Source organism: Caretta caretta, chromosome 1 (assembly GCF_965140235.1).
Source record: "Caretta caretta isolate rCarCar2 chromosome 1, rCarCar1.hap1, whole genome shotgun sequence".
Lineage (NCBI taxonomy): Eukaryota > Metazoa > Chordata > Testudines > Cheloniidae > Caretta > Caretta caretta.
In genome coordinates, this window is record NC_134206.1 from 255,013,948 (window position 1) to 255,035,874 (window position 21,927).

At 41.0% G+C, this 21,927-nt stretch overlaps 1 protein-coding gene across 6 annotated transcripts in view; it reads left to right on the forward strand.

Moving 5' to 3' along the window:
- Positions 1-21,927, forward strand: part of POLR3B (RNA polymerase III subunit B) — a 124,506-nt gene that overhangs the window by 59,395 nt on the left and 43,184 nt on the right. For all 6 annotated transcript variants that reach the window (XR_012666112.1, XR_012666114.1, XM_048832189.2 and 3 more), the window contains exons 17-19: positions 3,094-3,168; positions 3,982-4,080; positions 15,877-16,004. Coding sequence is in view for 4 of the 6 variants with exons in the window: in XM_048832189.2 (XP_048688146.1) it covers positions 3,094-3,168; positions 3,982-4,080; positions 15,877-16,004 (302 nt within the window). In the remaining 2 variants the exon portion in view is untranslated. The remainder of the gene's footprint in view (positions 1-3,093; positions 3,169-3,981; positions 4,081-15,876; positions 16,005-21,927) is intronic.

Genomic DNA, 21,927 nt, shown 5'->3' on the forward strand with positions numbered 1-21,927 from the left:
CCCAGCTTGTTTAAAAAAGACACCCTCCCCACCCCCACCCCCATGATGACTCATGATTATTCAGTGTGGGAAAATTCTTTCTTGTCTTGAAACTACATGGAGACATCCTGGCTATCATTAACTGTGGTGGTCCATCATTGTCTCTTACTGTATTGCACAATGGATGGTTACTTGAAGCCAGTTTCATGTAAACACCTGGCTTGGGGAGAGCCCCTCCCTGATTCACTGCTTCTTCCAACTACAGCAGGACAGTTTTAGTACAGATTATGAGCACAGTTTTCTATATTCATAAATACATCAATTCATAACCACATTCTGTATGCATATCTGTCAATGACTGTCAAGTTCAGAACATTACAAGCTTTCACAAGACCTTACTCATATACTTTTATACTACAATAATACAGTATGCAATCATTTGGTTCACCAGCTCATTTTGGGGGTTTAAACCTTTTGTTCTCCCCTTGGGGTATCTGGACCCTGATTGTCACAAACCCTTATTCTGTCCTGTTCGGGCTTCCCTGTATATTGTACCCGCGTCCATAAAAATCCTCCCCCTTTACATGAGTAATAGTAGCAATATAGTTGTCTGTAGGGGCGTTGCTATGATTGCTTCCCTGATGCTCTCTAGGGAATGGTCTGTGTCCTGTTCTTTAACAAAGACTGCTTGCCTTTGGCTGATTTGGAGGGCTGTCTCAATAAGAGGAGCTGATACCCCCTCCCCTCCTCCCTGGGATTTTTGGGGTTTAAACCTTCTGTTCTCCTCTTGGGGTGTTTGGACCCTGACTATCACAACTTCTCACCAAAAATCCTTCTAAAGAACTTAACTTAATTATCCATTACACATTGTGCGTCTTTTAGGCTCAGGTTTTCAAAGGGTGCCTAAAACCCCTTACGCAACAATCCCCATTCCATTTCAGTGGACTTTCAATGGAGCCAAGAGGTCCTCAAAATCTCCGCCTTACTGTAGGATAAATGTGCAATTGAGTAAACGAAGTTTAAAAAATAAGCTGCTGCTCGAATAGATGACTCTGAACAGAAGTGAAAACAAAGTAAAAATGTCCCTCCTACCACCCAAGGAAATACAACATTAGCAACTTTGGTATGAGTATATTTGAAATACTGTTACTTTTCTTTTTTTCTTTTATTTTGTGTTTTTATAAGAAACACATAGGTTACAGTCCTGCAGCAAGACGTGCATAAGTACCCACAAGGCACCCTGTTGTCTTCAGCATCACATTGCAGGATCAGGGCTTTACTCTAATTGTAACTAGTTCTTTTGAAATAAATCAATCTCCTTTGAGCTAGCTAAAGGTGTCAAAGGGATGTAGCTGTTTGCTTTCATTAGAAGAAAACATGTCACACAATTTTGACTTATTTCTGTAGTTCCCATTTGACAAACATAAAATAATAACGTTTCTGCCCCAAGAAGCTTACAATTTACATTTGAAAGAGAGCACTTGAATTCAATGCAACAATATGCTAGGGAAGGGAATGAGGTGGGTTGCCAAAGGAAGCTGGGGCAGAAAGACACAGACAAGAACGTCTTACAAAAATGTAACTATGTTTTGAGACTGTAAATAGCTATGTATTTGAACTAAAATTACTATATTATTCATGTAATGTTGATGCCTAGAGACCCCAGTCATGTCAGAGCCCCTTTGTGCTAGGTACTTCCATACATAATAAAAGATATTCCCAGCCCCAAAGAGTTTAGGGTCTAAAAGACAAAGCACAACAGAGGGGTGAACAAATAAGAAGGGAGGGCGGAGAGAGGATGGGGTAATAATACAAGCATGGTTTAGCTTAGGCTAACTGTGTGCACAGTTCATAGGTAAGTCAATCAACAGTAGTACTCATGGCTAAAATTGGCAATCACCTTGTCTAGTAGTGTTAACTTTCTTTTAAAAGCCAAACGTGGTGTTTGATGCAATTTGAAGCTTTCCAAAGGCTTAAAAATCATTCTATCATCAGCATATTTGTGAGCCAGCAATAAGTCAGACCTGGCAGGGATAGCTGAGTAGAATCCACAGACAGGAATGAACTCAAAGGCAGAGAAATTAACTCTCCAATTCAAACACTGCTAGTACAAATCAAACTTCAGATCTGGCGGTCCGGCAAAACATCTGAACTGTGTTCCAACTAAAAAAAGGCAACATCGAGTGAAATAATGTGGATTTCCAAGAAAACTTACCCAGTTCACTTTCCTGTGAGGTTTTTTTCCTTTGCAATTGTTCAGTTCCTCCTCTTAACCATTTAAAAGTGCTCATTAGCCCTCAAACAGTTATTTGGACTTCAGAGCAGACTACACAAGTATCTTGTACTTATTTGCTGCACTCTGTAAGAGCAACTTGTCCAAATAGCAACAGCCCTTGACGTTTTGATCTTGCATGCCATTCTTTGTGTCAGTGTTTCCTCGTGGTGGTGAAGCTTCCAGAGATTCATGTGCTGCTAAAAGTGATAGATTAATCTACTGCAGCACGTAGTGAATTCTATTTATATTTTATATCCTTTTAGGTAACAATTAGTAGCAAAATGTGTCCTATTCGAACTTAAATATATATTTGTTGAGCTTTGACTGTGCTCAGCACTGAACAAAATACTGACATGTAAACACCCCGTCTCAAGGAGTTTGTAGCCTCGTACTGTTGAGAAAATTTAAATATTTCAAAGCAACCAACTTAATTTTGTAGGTTACATTTATCCACTTAAAATGTAGTTCTGAACTTTATTTTAATATGTCATATGTATCTTTTAAAAATAACTTGTTTATACTTTGGGGTGAAATTGTATATGATACATACGTTTCTTGAACTGGTAAAATAAAACTCAGATTTGAAACAATCCAAGTTAATGGCTTGGCTAATTATATCTGCATAAATACATCAACTAAATAGCAGATAAATCTAGTTATGCTTCTACTTATTTTAAATGAGTACCTTGTTTAAGAAGATGTGTACTTCTACGGCTGCACTTGGTTTCCAAAAGTGGATTTACAAACCAGCTGCCCTATGCATTGATGTTACCTTACTTTAATTTATATTTATGTTAACTCCGTGTATATCTACTGCAACATTCCTTTTTCCAATTTAGACCCTACATAATTGTAAAGAAGCAAAAACCTGCAGTTACGGACAAGCATATGGAAGAACTTGCTCAGGGATACAGGTAAATTACTCGACAGGACTATGTCTGTCCCCCACTCCTCTCCAGCTGTAAATGTAATAACAATACGCCCTGACTGAATTAAGAGTTCTGTTATGGTATTGCAGTGCTGGTTAAATGTTTACGGGAGAAGTCTGCTCTCACATGTAAATGAAGAATCAGAATAGCAGATATTTTCTGTTTTTTAAATCAAATACAAAAAAGTCATGACTCTCATTCTGCTATTGATTTGAGATTGTGATATGTGGTTATATAAAATAAATGTATAACCTAAATTTTTAAAAGCAGCTACTGACTTCTGATGCCTGATTTGAGATGCCTTAGAGAGTCTCTTGATAAAGGCTGTGCATCCGCCCTCTGAAAATCAGGCACCTTTAATCAGGAGTGATGGCTTGAGCTCTCAGAAATTGAGGCATTAAGAATCACTAGTAACTCTTGAAGGAGAGAGAGAGAGAGAGAGAGAATGTATAATATTTACATATATAAGCGTTCCAGTTCAGTTTCTAATCAGTCTTGCAAAATCATCATGGAAATTTGTTCATCCATCCACAAAATATACTTACCTTTATGATATGATGAAAATATTAAGGCTATTTTAAAAAAAAATCCCCCCTGAAGCAAACAGGTAAGTAAGATTGTTTTTTCTGCTTCAAATATTTAGAGAGAATTCTCTCAGATCTGTGTAACTCCGTGCAGATGAGGACCACTTGTTTAGTTTGCTTTCCTTACAAAAGTCAGTTCCTTTTAATAACTTTAACTTTATTTTTGCATATGAATAAAATGTTTCTCAGTGTGTACCTTTTTTGGCAATTACAGGAATTTTGAAGATTTTTTGCATGAAGGCCTAGTTGAATATTTGGACGTGAATGAGGAAAATGACTGCAACATTGCACTGTATGAACATACAATTACTAAGTAAGTGTACATTCAGACTAAATACTGGCACAGTAAAAATATGCATATTACAGCCTTCTTCCTTTCTGTTCTCTGAAATGTAAGTTCATTAACTACGTTTAGGGCCCTACCAAATTCACGGCCATGAAAAACGCGTCACAGACTGTGAAATCTGGTCTCCCCCCGTGAAATCTGGTCTCCCCCCGTGAAATCTGGTCTCCCCCCGTGAAATCTGGTCTTTTGTGTGCTTTTACCCTATACTATGCTGATTTCACGGGGGAGACCAGCGTTTCTCAAATTGGGGGTCCTGCCCAAAAGGGAATTGCAGGGGGGTCACAAGGTTATTTTAGGAGGGTTGTGATATTGCCACCCTTACTTTTGCACTGCTTTCAGAGCTCGGTGACCGGAGAGCAGCGACTGTTGGCAGGGCACCCAGCTCTAAAAGCAGCACCCCACCAGCAGCAGCACAGAAGTAAGCGTGGCAATGCCATACCATGTCACCCTTCCTTCTGCGCTGCTGCCTTCAGAGCTGAGAGGCTGGAGAGTGGCAGCTACTGACTGAGGGCCCAGGTCTGCAGGCAGCAGTGCATAAGTAAGGTTGCCAGTACCACACCATGCCATCCTTACTTCTATGCTGCTGCTGGCGGTGGCTCTGCCTTCAGAGCTGGGCTCCCAGCCAGCAGCTGCTGCTCTGCGGCTCCCCAGCTCTGAAGGCAGCAGCGCAGATATAAGGATAGCAGTACTGCAACCCCCCGCACAATAACCTAACTCCTTTTTGGGCCAGGACCTCTACAATTACAACCCTGTGAAATTTCAGATTGATACAGCTGAAATCATGAAATTTACTATTTTTTAAATTCTATGACCATGAAATTGACCACAATGGACCATGAATTTGGTAGGGCCCTAACTGTGTTGTAACATTTCTGTTTCCACACCAAGCTCTTGCTTATGTTTATAACAATGTACAAGAAGGAGATGATAGAAGTTTAGGAAGCAATCTGTGATTACACCAATCTTAAATCATCTATGGGATAGTCACAAATAAGTGAATTTAGTGTTTGATTTTTTTTTGTGAGGAATTGAGGTTATAAACTCTAACCCACAAAAACATGGAATATGTGATTTTTATCAGTGTGAGTTTTTCATGATCTCTTGTACTCATAATTGGCCAAACCATTAGAGAGTTATGCAGGTCAGCCAAACAGCTCCTTATAAAACTTTTATACCACACCATTATGTATCCTGTTATGCTAGTCTACTCTAGAATGTCTTTAGAGAGCTTTTAAGAGGTTTTTATTTTTTTTTAAATCTATCCACATCTAAAGCCAGATATCTTGTTTCTGTACTTCAAAGTTTCTAGACTGTCACTACCTATTTGTGATCAAAGAGCACTAAAATTAAAACAAAGCTTCTTTCCAGACTACTAATTCACACTTTCGGAGGCTTTTATTGAGCTGAGAATATCCTGTTGACTCAAAAGCCATGTCTAATGTATCCCAAGTGACTTCTCTGACACATCTTTGTCATATACGCTGCATGATTTTTACAGTTCTTCAAAGATATGTCTACACTGCAATGTAAGCCCAGGGTTAGTGGGACTCTAGTCAGCAGACCCCTGTTAGGGAACCTTGGGCTTGAGCATCTATGTTGTATTTTAACCTGAGGTTAAGAATTTTCTGACACATGCTCGAACCTTGGGCTCTGGCATTCACACTGCACTGCACAGACCTGAGTCAAAGTAACCATGTCGCAGAGTCCCTAGTGTGACTGGGGGGCCTGTAATGGATCACACTGAGAATGCCACGCTCACGACAGACTGCAAGAAACAGGGCAGACAGTACCCAATAACTGGTGGTTTATTCTTCAATTAGATTCACCATGCCAGTAACAAAAGAGCTTCTGCAGCACCACACGGGTTAACCAAACACCGATTTTACTAAAACTAGACAAGCCATTTACAACGCACACTTTGCTTCTCTACAAAAGAAAAAGGACACTAAACTTTCTAAACTACTACATGCTACAAGGGGCCACAGCAATGGTTCCCTCAACCCACCTAGCAATATTGTTAACCTATCCAACTATACTCTCAGCCCAGCAGAAGCAGCTGTTCTATCTCGGGGCCTCTCCTTCTGCCCCTCCACCCCCACGAACATGATACAGTTCTGTGGTGACCTAGAATCCTATTTTCGACGTCTCCGACTCAAGGAATATTTCCAAAATACCTCTGAACAACATACTAATCCACAGAGGTCTCCCTACCAACACTACAGAAAGAGGGATTCTGGATGGACTCCTCCTGAAGGTCGAAACAGCAGACTGGACTTCTACATAGAGTGCTTCCGCCGACGTGCACGGGCTGAAATTGTGGAAAAGCAGCATCACTTGCCCCATAACCTCAGCCATGCGGAACGCAATGCCATCCACAGCCTCAGAAACAACTCTGACATCATAATCAAAAAGGCTGACAAAGGAGGTGCTGTTGTCATCATGAATAGGTCGGAATATGAACAAGAGGCTGCTCGGCAGCTCTCCAACACCACTTTCTACAAGCCATTACCCTATGATCCCACTGAGAGTTACCAAAAGCAACTACAGCATTTGCTCAAGAAACTTCCTGAAAAAGCACAAGATCAAATCCGCACAGACACACCCCTGGAACCCTGACCTGGGATATTCTATCTACTACCCAAGATCCATAAACCTGGAAATCCTGGGCACCCCATCATCTCAGGCATTGGCACCCTGACAGCAGGATTGTCTGGCTATGTAGACTCCCTCCTCAGGCCCTACTCTACCAGCACTCCCAGCTACCTTCGAGACACCACTGACTTCCTGAGGAAACTTCAATCCATCGGTGATCTTCCTGATAACACCATCCTGGCTACTATGGATGTAGAAGCCCTCTACACCAACATTCCACACAAAGATGGACTACAAGCCGTCAAGAACACTATCCCCGATAATGTCACGGCTAACCTGGTGGCTGAACTTTGTGACTTTGTCCTTACCCATAACTATTTCACATTTGGGGACAATGTATACCTTCAGATCAGCGGCACTGCTATGGGTACCCGCATGGCCCCACAGTATGCCAACATTTTTATGGCTGATTTAGAACAACGCTTCCTCAGCTCTCGTCCCCTAAAGCCCCTACTCTACTTGCGCTATATTGATGACATCTTCATCATCTGGACCCATGGAAAAGAAGCCCTTGAGGAATTCCACCATGATTTCAACAATTTCCATCCCACCACCAACCTCAGCCTGGTCCAGTCCACACAAGAGATCCACTTCCTGGACACTACAGTGCTAATAAACAATGGCCACATAAACACCATCCTATACCGGAAACCTACTGACCGCTATTCCTACCTGCATGCCTCCAGCTTTCACCCTGACCACACCACACGATCCATCGTCTACAGCCAAGCTCTGCGATACAACCGCATTTGCTCCAACCCCTCAGACAGAGACAAACACCTACAAGATCTCTGTCAAGCTTTCTTACAACTACAATACCCACCTGCAGAAGTAAAGAAACAGATTGATAGAGCCAGAAGAGTTCCCAGAAGTTACCTACTACAGGACAGGCCTAACAAAGAAAATAACAGAATGCCACTAGCGGTCACCTTCAGCCCCCAACTAAAACCCCTCCAACGCATTATTAAGGATCTACAACCTATCCTAAAGGATGACCCAACACTCTCACAAGTCTTGGGAGACAGGCCAGTCCTTGCCTACAGACAGCCCCGCAACCTGAAGCAATACTCACCAACAACCACATACCACACAACGGAACCACTAACCCAGGAACTTATCCTTGCAACAAAGCCCGTTGCCAATTGTGCCCACATATCTATTCAGGGGACACCATCACAGGGCCTAATAACATCAGCCACACTATCAGAGGCTCGTTCACCTGCACATCCACCAATGTGATATATGCCATCATGTGCCAGCAATGCCCCTCTGCCATGTACATTGGTCAAACTGGACAGTCTCTACGTAAAAGAATAAATGGACACAAATCAGATGTCAAGAATTATAACATTCATAAACCAGTCGGAGAACACTTCAATCTCTCTGGTCACGCAATCACAGACATGAAGGTCGCTATCTTAAAACAAAAAAACTTCAAATCCAGACTCCAGCGAGAAACTGCTGAATTGGAATTCATTTGCAAATTGGATACTATTAATTTAGGCTTAAATAGAGACTGGGAGTGGCTAAGTCATTATGCAAGGTAGCCTGTTTCCTCTTGTTTTTTCCTACCCCCCCCCCCCCCAGATGTTCTGGTTTAACTTGGATTTAAACTTGGAGAGTGGTCAGTTTAGATGAACTATTACCAGCAGGAGAGTGAATTTGTGTGTGTATGGGGGTGGGGGGGATGTGAGAAAACCTGGATTTATGCAGGAAATAGCCCGACTTGATTATGTAAAGAGTTGTCACTTTGGATGGGCTAGTACCAGCAGGAGAGTGAATTTGTGTGTGGGGGGTGGAGGGTGAGAAAACCTGGATTTGTGCTGGAAATGGCCCACCTGATGATCACTTTAGATAAGCTATTACCAGCAGGACAGTGGGGTGGGAGGAGGTATTGTTTCATATTCTCTGTGTATATATAAAGTCTGCTGCAGTTTCCACGGTATGCATCTGATGAAGTGAGCTGTAGCTCACGAAAGCTCATGCTCAAATAAATTGGTTAGTCTCTAAGGTGCCACAAGTACGCCTTTTCTTTTTGCGAATACAGACTAACACGGCTGTTCCTCTGAAACCCGTCCCCTCTAGGCATTCCAGCCCTTGGCTTCCATCCCAACAATCAGGTCTAATATAGAAAGAGGTTATTGAAAATCCAATTCACCACATGTGAGGTTCTACTCATCCCAAAGGATCAGTCAGACACCTACCATCAGGTCAATATGTATCTCAGATCTTACCCAAATATCACGCTGTCAGCCAATCCATAGTAAACTAACTAAAGATTTATTAATAAAAGAAAAGAATAGTTTATAAATGGTTAATAGATCATATATACATACAAGTGATTGCAAAGTCCTTATATCAGGTTTGTAGCAGTGGTGGAATAAACTGCTAGTTTTCAAAAGTTGCTCTGGTAACTTCCAAAAGATTGGGAGATCCTCAGTTCTTAGTTCAAAATACTCCTTCTATTTGTAAAACCACAGTCCAGAGATTTGGAGCAGGAAAAAGCCGAAATGGAGATGTCTCAGGTGTCTTTTATAGCCTCTGCCATGTGCATGGACATGTGCTGTTCCAAACAAAGCCCACAGCCCCTGTGTATGGAAAATTATTGACAAAGATGGAGTCATAGAATCATAGAATATCAGGGTTGGAAGGGACCTCAGGAGGTCATCTAGTCCAACCCCCTGCTCAAAGCAGGACCGATCCCCAACTAAATCATCCCAGCCAGGTCTTTGTCAAGCTTGACCTTAAAAACTTCTAGGGAAGGAGATTCCACCACCTCCCTAGGTAACGCATTCCAGCGTTTCACCACCCTCATAGTGAAAAAGTTTTTCCTAATATCCAACCTAAATCTTCCCCACTGCAACTTGAGACCATTACTCCTTGTTCTGTCATCTGCTACCACTGAGAACAGTCTAGAGCCATCCTCTTTGGAACCCCCTTTCAGGTAGTTGAAAGCAGCTATCAAATCCCCCCTCATTCTTCTCTTCTGAAGACTAAACATCCCCAGTTCCCTAGCGTCCTAGATCACATATCCACATCACATGTCCTACATGTTTTGATAAATCACAGGGGTGACTATTGGCTCCTTGCTGTTTTAGGCATTTGCAGGAAGACTCATTGAAGAGCTGAACTCCTTTAATGACCTGTCACCACCTGAATGGTCCATCCACAATTGAATGGTTCATCAACACTGGGCTGGCTAGACTGGATGTAAAACTACCTTGTGGGTGTCAACCAAGAAAAAAACACGTTTGAGATACAAATATATAGCAAATATTCATAAAGTCAGATACAAAGATGGTACCTGCATATAAACAAGATTATCATACTTAGCAGATTATCAACAGAACAGCTGTACCTTACATGACATACTTTGTATAAGATTTCTTGCAATTGTATAACCATGGTAGCAACCATGGTATAAATGGTCATCTTCAGTTATACATCATCACACACACATCCCCCCAAAATGTGGCCGCTCTACTCCTAGGAACATGGTGCACTGTGGGAAAACTTTACTGCTTGCCCTGCCTGTTGCCAGGAAGCAGCTCGCTTTGCAAAAGGCTTGAGTGGTTTGCTCTTTGTTGCAAACCCAAGAGGTTCTGTGATAGTGTGCCTACAGAGCAGTGATCAGAACAGAATGGGCTAATGCTGACCTGAGCATCTGCCGTTTGCTGGGGGTGGGGCTTCTGTTTTCAATAGAGTGCATTGCAGATTGTTGGGTTAGAGAGAACTAAGGAAGCTGTCACAAGGAATTGTAGGATTCTTCCAGATGACTCCCAGGACCTGAGTCAAGCAAGGCTGCGTCTACACTGCATAGCAATAGGGCTCAGACCCTGGGTCCTGGCTTGACTTGAGCTCGGACCCTCTGGCCCTGCAGACCCTGAGACCCTCGGTCTGAGCCCTGGGTTAGTGCAACTGCAGTGTAGACACAAGGGGGGTTAGCCTTGAGCCTGGGCTTTCATTGCAGTGTAGACATACCTCAAAAGTCCTATGACCCAATTCAACCTCCACTAAAGTTAGTGGAAAGACTCACATTGATTTCAGTGGAGCTGGACCAAACCCCTGTTGTTGTCCACCTTTGCCAAATGAAACAGTCATTCCATCAATTAATTGCATTGATATTGCTTGTGCCCTTTCACTTTAACAAGCTGATCTGGGGGGCTCTTGGCTGGTTTCCTGAGTGCATCAGCAAAGATCAGGACAAAAGGAACAAATTGCCACTTATGGCAAAGTTAATTGCCTTCAAATCATACTGCAGCTGACAAGAGTAACTGCAAGGCACCTGAATAGACTGCAGCCTGGAACATCCCTGGCAATCTATATGGAATCACAGATAACTCTTGCATAATAATGGGAAGAGACCCTAGTTGGTCATCTAGTTCAAATTACCTGTTATAAGTGTGGAAGGTTATTACATTATCCATGAACACATCTAAACTTGATCTAAATATATCTGGTAATTTTGCTGTAATACCCTGGCCATACAATAGTTGTTTCTGAATATAAATGATGAAGTAAATCTGTCAATTTTAGCATCACACTGGGAACTAGTATGCAATTTATTTGCAATTATCCCTAAATCTCTTTGCATAGCTAAGAATGTCCTTTATATTGGTACAACCAATACAATTTAATGTGTGATGAATAATCAAAGTACCTGATCAAGAGCCCTGAGGTATCCCATCGCCATTCCTCCTGTCTGATGTCAGTCACCTCTTTTTAGCTATAGTGATCTGTGCTATTTACCTTTTGCGTTCCAATTGGGGATTTATTTCTTTTGAGCTTCAAGTGTCTGTCAAGGTGTCTCTTCGCTTCATAATCTCTTTGTAAAACCTACATGTGTCAGGTCCAGTTCTGGCCATGACGTTTTGACTTGTAGAAGTTAGATTTGTTTGAAAATGTTGGCTTCCTGTTACAAACACTGTGGACCAGATCCTTAGCAGGTATAATCAGTGTAGCTCCAGTGGAGTCAGTGCTGTGCTGATTTACATCCAGCTGATGATTTGGCCCTCTCGTTGTATGTGAGCACACACACAAGGACCTGAGTTTCATCACCAACATCATGTTCTTAACCAAGTGTCTTGCACACACTTGGTAACACGGTGCTTTGCTGAATTGTAACAAGAAAAATTGAAAGAATTAAAGGAGTGAGAAGTGTGTTGAGGTAACCACTCTAATCTGCCTACCTTCTGCTTAGTCCTGCCTCTGTTTACATGTGTTTTGAGCCCTTTGTAATCTTTCAAAGCTTTGCTCATCATAGCAATAACTGATTTTGTGTGTGCAGTCAAGAAGTAGCAATCTACCACATCAAGTCTGACTGAATCTCACTGTCCTACATGGCATTTAGTGTTTCAGTTCTATGCTTGCTGTGACGCTGCATGTGTCCGTACTTCAAATTTATTAATAGCTCTGATGACCAGGCATCTGCCCTTCTGGATTTGCTCATCTGCAGGTGATGCATTAATACTCGTATTTCCTAAGACAGATCTCCATTGAACATAGGTTTCAGAGTAGCAGCCGTATTAGTCTGTATTCACAAAAAGAAAAGGAGGACTTGTGGCACCTTAGAGACTAACCAATTTATTTGAGCATAAGCTTTCGTGAGCTACAGCTCACTTCATCGATGCATCCGATGAAGTGAGCTGTAGCTCACGAAAGCTTATGCTCAAATAAATTGGTTAGTCTCTAAGGTGCCACAAGTACTCCTTTTCTTTTTTCCACTGAACATAGTTTGTTTCGTCAGATGCAGAGCAGTAGCATATGTTGATATGCCAGTGAGTAATTTTCAAGATACTCAAATTAATATAAGCAGAACTATTACTGTTAGTACAAACTGGTGAGAGTGTGCAAATGTCTAGAAAACATGACCTATGAGGAAAGTTTGAAAAAATTGGGTTTGTTTAGTCTGGAGGAAAGAAGACTGAGGGAGAAATTATAACAGTTTTCAGGTACATAAAAGATGGTTACAAGGAGAAGGGTAACCTCTGGTTAACCACTTGAGGGTAGGACAAAGAAGCGATGGGCTTAAATTGCAGCAAGGGAGGTTTTGGTTGGACATTAGGAAAATCTTCTGTCAGGGTAGTTAAGCAATGGAACAAAATGCCTAGAGAGGTTGTCGACTCTCCACCTGTCATAACCATATAGCTAAGGGTAGCCTAGAATTCCTCCTTACCTGTAAGGGGTTAAGAAGCTCAAATAACCTGGTTGGCACCTGACCAAAAGGACCAATGGGGAAAGAAGATACTTTCAAATCTGGGGTGGGGGCGGCTTTGTTTTTGTGTGTTGTCTTGGGAAGCAGAGAAGCATGAAGTCAGAAAACTCCTTCTCCTATAAACCATCCTAAAAGTCTATCATATTACAAAAATTGTAAGTAAAAGCCAGGCAAGGCGTGTTAGATTATCTTTTGTTTTGCTTGTGAATTTTTCCTTTGCTGGAGGGAGGTTTATTCCTGTTATTTGTAACTTTGAAACTAAGCCTAGAGGAAGTTCTGCTGTGTTTTTGAATCTTTTGTTACCCTGTAAAGTTAATTTCCATCCTGATTTTACAGAGATGATTTTTATCTTTTAAAAAAATAATAAATCCTTCTTTTAAGAACCTGACTGATTTCTCTATTGTCCTAAGACCCAGGGGTTCATGTCTGTGATCACTTTGTAACCAGTTGGTTAGGATACTATGCTCACGCCTCCTCAGGAAAGGGGGTGTAAGGGCTTAGGGGGATATTTTGGGGGAATAGGAACGCCAAATGGTCCTTTCCCTGATTCTTTGTTAAATCACTTGGTGGTGGCAGCGTACCGTCCAAGGGCAAAGAATTTTGTGCCTTGGGGAAGTTTTAACCTAAGCTGGTAGAAATAAGCTTAGGGGGTCTTTCATGCAGGTCCCCACATCTGTACCCTAGAGTTCAGAGTGGGGAGGGAACCTGACACCACCCTTGCAGGTTTTTAAGAACAGGTTAGACAAAAACCTGTCAGAAATGATCTAGTTATTACTTAGTCCTGCCTGGAGTGCAGGAAACCGGCCCAGATGACCTATTGAGGTCCCTTCCAGTCCTCTATTTCTATGATTCTACGACTGAGGCTAAGAGCTTGTTTTCTTAAACTACTTATCAGGGTTTTAATTTTCCCAGCAAAGCATACAATGCTATGATGTAATGTTCCAGGTAGTCCTCCTCTTCAGGCATTCCCTGCTAGTATATATTGGGGATTCTTTAGCCACCTCACAGTTGTGCTGCTTTGCCATCCCTTGCAATATATTGCAACTAAAAAGATATTGCCATAATTTCTATTTTAAAACACATAATTCAGGTTACCAATTTTAGCCAACATATGAGATGTCCCACATGGTAAGAAAAGAGGGCTGAGCATTGGGGGATTTTCAAATTGGGTGCCCAGCTCTTATTGGGAAGCCACCATATGGCGTATACCTGAAATCCACACACTATTTAATGACTCTGGAGCACTGCCACAGATGTGTGCTTTGGACACATTTATTTTTAAAGTGTTTGGCCCTATTTCAGAATTCCCTGCTTCGTAATTGCCCACTTTGATTTAAAAACCATAGACTTGCTCCAGCCTTACAGACTTTGTATCTAATCTTCGTCTAGGGCTGGACACTTCTGTCCCTCCACATAAAATGGCCTATTTATCTATTGTGCATGAGCTTTCTCCTCTGCAGCTCCTTCCATGTAGAACAAATTTTCTCTGATGCACCAACTCTTATAAAATCTTTTGAAAGTGTACCTTTTATCCCTTGCCTATATTACTTAATTTCTTCCCCCACTATTCAGCTTTCTAAGGTGTTTTGGTGCACAACGTATATAGTTTTATAAAATGTTGTACAGTGTTTTATCAACTGTGGCATATAGTCTTGTTTAGACATAGCTGTGACCCTCCTCCCAGATGATGTCAGGGGATCCTCTTGCACTGAGGATCCCCACCAGGGGAAGGGACCCCAGCTACTGGGAAGAGACCGGTAACAGTAACTGGGATTTGATTATTAAAAATGTAGATGACCAGGAGAATCACATGATGAATTGCCTGCCGGGAGTGAAGGTTGTGGACCTCTCAAGACACCTGGATAGATTTATGTGCAGTGCTGGGGAGGAGCTGGTTGTGGTACATGTAGGTACCAATGACATGGGGAAAGGTAAGAAAGAGGTCCTGGAGGCCAAATATAGCCTGATAGGGAAGAGATTAAAGTCCAGGACCTCCATTCTCTGAAGTGCTTCCAGTTCCACATGCAGGGCCAATTAGACAGATGAACAACTGCAAGGTCTCAATGTGTGGATGAGATGATGGTGTTGGGAGGAAGAATTTAGGTTTATTAGGAACTGGGGAACCTTTTAGGTAAAGAGGAGCCTATTCAGCAGTGGTTCTCAAGCTTTTGTACTGGTGATCCCTTTCACATAGCACGCCTCTGAGTGCGACCCCATTCTTATCATTTAAAAACACATTTTTATATATTTAACACCATTTTAAATGCTGGAGGAAAAGCACAGTTTGGTGTGGAGGCTGATCGCTCACGACCCCCCATGTAATAACCTCGCGACCCCCTGAGGGGTCCTGACCCCCAGTTTGAGAACCCCTGCTATACAGGAAGGATGGGTTTCATGTAAACTAAAACAGAAATAGATTGCTGTCATGTTGGGACATGCTTGTTGGGACATGTAATCAGAAGTGAGAAATATTTCTCTGGAACTTTTTAAACGCTCTCTTTCCAGACGTTCGTATGTGACCTCCCTTTTTATTTTGTAGCTTATATTAAGCACCACAGGTATATAAAATAACATCTATTTATATCTTGTTAGATATTATGGTCAGTGTGTTTACTCTTACGGTTTTTTTCTTCTATTTGTCCATGTAAATTTGTACCCTTCCTGTCCTTTCTACCTCTCTGTGTTTGGACCCAATGAAATCCCAAATTAAAACTTTGAATAAAAATATATTGGAATTTGTCGTTGAGGCTTTTAGTTTTACTCACTTAAATTTTTCTGAATGGTAACAAATTAAATTGAAATAATTTATCAGACTTTACTAAAATGAATTCAATAAAATCGTGCCATTCTGCTGTCTATAGGTATATTATAACCAGAATGTGTTTTTTCTTTTTAAGAGCTACAACACACTTGGAGATTGAACCTTTCACGCTTCTTGGCGTCTGTGCTGGTCTTATTCCATATCCTCACCATAACCAGTCCCCAAGAAACACTTACCAGTGTGCTATGGGGAAGCAAGCAATGGGTAAGGTTTTTCTGCTTCAAGATTGGAATGTTGTCATGTTAAACATCAGACAGCGTAAAATACTACAAATATTCTTGTCTACTAGATCATTTAAAAATGTTTCAGAGGAAATTAACATTTCTTATGAGCAATGGCGTAGATGCCAGGAGAAATTGACTTTGTTCCAATTTTCATTTGGTTTTTTGTTTGTTTTTTTATTTAAGAAATAGCTTAGCAAAATGGAGTCCAATGTTCTGGGGTTTTCATACTTTAAAAGAAAATTTGAAGAAACCATAGCACTATTATTCCTATTTTTGTAACAGTCATTACTTTCAAGTTTTCAGTATAGCTGGAAGATTGGCAGTGAGTGTTTTTTCTTTCTTTTTATACTTCAGTGTGCTGTGGGTTTCCAAACAAAAAAGAGAAAAAAAGTGTTTGCACAAAGAGAGTGAAAGCATGGAGAAGTGATTTTCTCTGAATAGTTAGAGTACTGCCGTTTTTTAATATATATTCATTAACACTCAATACCATGGCACTAAGAATTTCTCTCCCTTACCAGAAAAGACAGTACTTCCTCAGTGACCTCTCACTTCACAGTATTTTATATTTTGGCTTTATTTTGGGAGAGGAAGCACTAGTGGGCAGTTATGGTGTCATCTCAATGAAACAAGAAAAGAAGTTAATTTTCTAAGCATGAGTTTTTAACTAATTTTAATTTAATAGTTGGTATGGTTTCCTTTAACTGTCATCTTATGAATTTGTCATGTTAGGTAGTTAAGATCACAGTTCTAGTTTTGCCATTTGATAAGCAGCCAAACCATATTAACATTTTCTTGTTAACTTGTGTGCCTAACTAATGTACTGTTTTGTCAAGCCACAGCAAGTCCCAATGAAAACAGCAGCACATCAGTTCAGTCTGCCCTGTTCAGACTTCAGCTATACGTGTCAGTTTTACGTCTTGTGTTTGTGACAAGTTGAGATTACAGTAAAAGAACCCCATGTGTCATGAAAAAATTATCTCTTATATTAGGTTTACAAAATCATTTGTTTTGTAATGTGACTCCGAAATTGAAACCGTACACCTTTTGTGAAAATCTTCTAGCAGAATTAATGGAAGAATAGCTGCCTTGTACCTAATGGTCAACTTTAATATGTCAAAATACTAGTAAATTAAATTAGAAAGAGAAGTGTTACCACCTTAAAAAAGAAAAGGTAGAGGTAATTTTTTTCCTTTACAAGTCCGTTCCCCCTGCCCCCCCCCCAACAGTCTCTATTTTATGACTATTAGTCTCAGAACGTTTGGTTAGTTACCACACACAGTTAAGCAGGATCAGTGTGTACAGAAAGCCAATTCAGTATCTGTGGAGTTCTTTTGTAGTTTTCTGTGTGAAGGTTTTTTTTCTCGTTTTGTTTTGAGTGTCATTTGCAATTCATTGTCTGTGTTTTCTGAGGTTGGTGTATTCAGCTGCTTTGACCCTAGGTCTTGCACATTTAGCTCCTTGGATACAATCCTCTGACGTTACTGCTGACGCTAGGAACACAAAAGCCATTGAATATCTTTAGCAATAAAAAAAAGCCTTTGTTTCGGTTTGTTATTACAAAACACCTGACTCCAAAGAATAAGCAGTGAGATAAAAGTACATTTTAAAAGTTGGCACATGACCTGGCTGTATGTTACTTTGTACACTGAAATATCAGCAAACACCCTGAGTCTTTATGAAAAGCTTGTGTACACTTGTTTTTTTTAAAGTGGAGGTGATATCTAGCTGTAGAAAAGATTGTTACATATGCTTGTAGATTAGCGGTATAAAATTAAACCTACAGGATATTCATGTAATTTATTTCATTTGTTTGCATATATTTTTGTATTTACACAAATGCTGACTACTACTTCAAACTTCTGTTGCTTGTTTTGTGCTTTAAAAAGTTCTCTCTCTCCCCTACTGGCTTTGCATAGCCATATGGAAGGACCCATGCCCATGTCCACTCACTCCCTGTGGTGTCAAGTACTGGGAGTATTGAGAGACCATGTTACCTTCCTAGAGGGAGGGTGGGACTTAGATTGCTCAACACGGACCCCTCTGCTGATTTGAGGAAGCTGTACTGACAGGCTTTGAAGGAAGTCCTCAGTCTCCTCAATCAGAAACACAGTAATGTCATGGGTGAGAAGGGATGTGAAGCAGGGATAAATTGACAGGATCCCCTCAATTTACGAATGAAATTAATAATGCAATATAACCGGCAATGTATAGATTATTAAAATCTCAAAGACAACATTTCTACAGGATAATGCTTATTAAATGTACTGTACAGAAAAATATGTTTTATGGCCGGAGTGAGTGTTCTTGTTAATGTGCTGGTGCATTCAATAGTAGGTAAGACGGACGTCGATCAAGTGGTGGGGACGCACTTTGTCCAGAGAACGTAGAGTTTGATGCATGTAGCATAATGCAGGGATGGGGGTGTTACCTGTACTTAGCTTGCAAGTGCAGTTGTGGTTGCAAGGTCTTCTGATTGCATGTGCACACTGCAGTACAGAAATAATTTCAAATTTAAGATAATGGTGTGCTATGTAAGATTATAATTCAATACCCTGCATTATTAATGTTCCATATGTGGCTAGGATAATGCTATAAAGGATCAGAGACTCTGAAAATAGAGATGAATAAGACCTATTCTTATTTATTTATTGTGCAGTAGCACCTAGGAGTCCCAGTCATGAACTAGGACCCTGTTGTGCTCGGTGCTGTACAAACACAGAACTTAGTCAGGAAATGTAACGCTTACTTTTTTCTACTACTAATTCAACTGCGTTTTTATATAATATATAAAATTAGTGTCTCTCTCTCTCTCTGTGTCTCTGGATATAGAAAGCAAGATCTGCATATTAATAATTCGGCTATTACTCACATTGAAGATATGTAATGTTTTGTCAGAATATAGAGGGTTGTAATGGAAACAATTTTACAGCCCTGGTTATTGCCGTCTGCCCTATGAATGCTATAATAAAAAAACGTGGATAAAGATTACTTCAAATTAGATGTCTGGAGATAAGTCTTCTAGTACTAAGAACCGTTGCTATCTATATATTGTCAGTTGCTCCTGGAGAACTGTAGAGGTCCCTGATGACTGGTATATTACAGGGCAAATTTAGTACCAATTCTCACAAATGGGCTGAGGAAGGAGATTGCAACTATGGGAATAGAGCTGTTTTTGTTGTTGTTGTTTTGTTTTTAGGTAACATCTGTGATGTATTTCTCAATGTATTGAGAAGTAAAGTGTCTCAAAATTTTGTACAGACAGTTTATTGGCGGGGGACAAAGTGGGAAGAATATAAATATAAACAAAAGCAAAACCAGTGTGGGCTATTACTGGTCTGTACAACCTCTTCTTGGGTTCTGCCACCAGTCATCCAGGGACAGCATTTGTGCTGCATACCGTGTGTTCTCTTCTACCAGCTCTTCGCTCTGTGGATGGAGGTACAGAAGTGCCTAAATTGAGCTAGGCTTTCATGCTCTGTTCCAATATACCCATAATCTCAAACAGATTGTGGTTCAAATAGTAAATATCCCAGCCAGGGAGCACCTATCATGTAAAATTCCCAATGACCTCAGTCAACTGCTCCGCCCCGAGGATTCAGTGCAGCCTTTACATAAAGGTGTTCTATCCGTTCTATCAGCTCCATGCCCCTGCAGAAAGGAAGGAGTGGAATGTTTGCTGTCAAGTGAACGGAAATACAGAAGTACCAGCAATCCCTTTTTTGGTACCCACACAAATGCTCCCTTTGGTTCATATTTAAACATAGTTTTATTTTTTGTACAGTTGTTGAAGTTCATTGTGCTTTAGTTTGCTTGGCTTTTTGAGGGAAGTAAACAAAACCTCTGTTCCTTTAGAAAGTAGACATAAATGTTAGTGGCTCCCTTCTTTCCAACACCTGCATGAAGGCCTTGTGGCAACACAGCAGACCTCAGGGAGGAAAAAGAGCTCCTATCTCTGTGAGTTTGGGATGGGGTTTAAATAAACAGAGGATGCGAGTGGTTTGGCAGCCAGGGGAGAGAAGGCATTCTGTGACTGTGAGCCAGGGGTGTGATTCCTAGCTTGCATACACATGATTGCACTAGGTCAGTGAGAGAGAGCACAAGAATAAATAGTACTGTAGCCACGGTAGCACAGACAGTAGCAGTGAGTACATATCCATAGGGTTCGGGTAGGTTTGTATGCAACACAGGTAAGCTATGCTGTCACTCCCTGTGCTATTGCAGCTACAGTAATATATATAATAATATTTGCAGTAGTTCAGTGACAGCTACCTTTTGTATAGGATGCACCCTTTAAGGGTGGTTACTGCTGATATATTGCATACTTACATTTCACTTTTATGCTTGAGTGAGTCTTCCTCTAATCAATTACATTCCTACTTGCGCATTTCACCCCTAGTGCTTTTTTCCTGTTTCTTTGTTTTTATTGTGTGTACTATTGCATCCATGGCTGGGAAAGCGAACAGTATGTATTGGTGCTCAAAAATTCTGCCATTTCATTGGTCATTCATGCCCATTCAAATGTGATGTAAACAAAAAAATAATCTAGTTAGAATTACCTTGTGGTGTGATGAAATACCAACTTTAAAGATAAAGGATATCCATTCAGAAAGAAAGCCATAATATTCATGCCCAGTAAATTTCCACTAGAATTTCCGAAGTTTTGTAAAGGTGTCACTCGCAACTTTAGAAAACAAGGCGTTTTCTCTCTGAACATTAATAAGGTTAATTATGTGGTTGGGTTGTGGTTGAACACCATAAACCTTGGCCTCTTTCTTGCTTTCCCTGGGTGGCCACTGGAACGTAGCAGATATAGCCCATAACATAACAAGAGAACATAAAACCCTTCAGAAGTAGACTTGAGGAACGATCTGTATGTGTTTCACAGCCATGATAAAAGTGTATTTCTCATTCAGGAGCAACTTCCACTGAAGAATCGGGAACTGCATTTAGGATCACCTGAAAATTTAGTTCGTTTGAGTAGTAAGCTCCACAGATTCAGCCCACCCTAGAAAAAAGGGATTATTCAGATAGTGGTAGAAATTAATATGGGGGTTTTGAGTTTTTCACTGGGGGAAATGATCCCCACGCTCTGCAGTAGGAGAAACTTCAGTTTTTCAAAGCGTAGGAAAGTAGGATGAAGTTGTCCCAGTTGACTGAAAAGTTGTCTCCGTGGGTAGGCACTTCAGTGGGTGGACTGTTCCATGGTGGTAACTGACAGGCCTGATTCTGTACCCAAGATGCAAGTGAGGCTGAAGTATCCAGTTCTTCCCCTCCCCTCCCATTGCAAACTGAGGGAGGGAGGAACAGCCTCTGCCAAACTTCCCCCAACAGATGGTGAATCACTCTTCTCCCGAAGAAGAAAGTAAATTGGTCACCAGTAAGATGCCAGTGAAGCCATTTATCACCTGTGCCAAAGCCCCACATGCACTCTGGGACGTTCTTCAGTACTGACACCCTAGAGCTTCATAGCCACTTTGCAGACTCCAGGAAAGTGCAAGAAATGAGGAGAGTTTGTGGGACCCAGCAGAGAAGGCTGCCATCTTCTGCTATAGTATTTGTCTCCCTCCCTCCGCCTTGGGAAGGGGACTATGTTGGAAGTGTTTTGTGACCGCCAATATAGCATCGAGGGGAGGGCAAATCTCAGGAGTTGACTATGACAGTTGCTGTTTTAGATACTTGTTTTATGGGTGCTTTTTTTAGTATTTTCTCAAATACAAATGCCTGGAAAGTGCAAGTATTTGTATATAAAGCATGTTTTTGTCATAACCTTAATAGCAGAACTGTGTTTTGGTGTGGTGTTTAGCAGCCCAAAATCTTCGTGTTGCATTTCTTTTAACTGTAGCAACCAGTCCTCTTGGAATAACTGCAGGCAATGCAAACATTTTGAAAATGGGGCATAACTG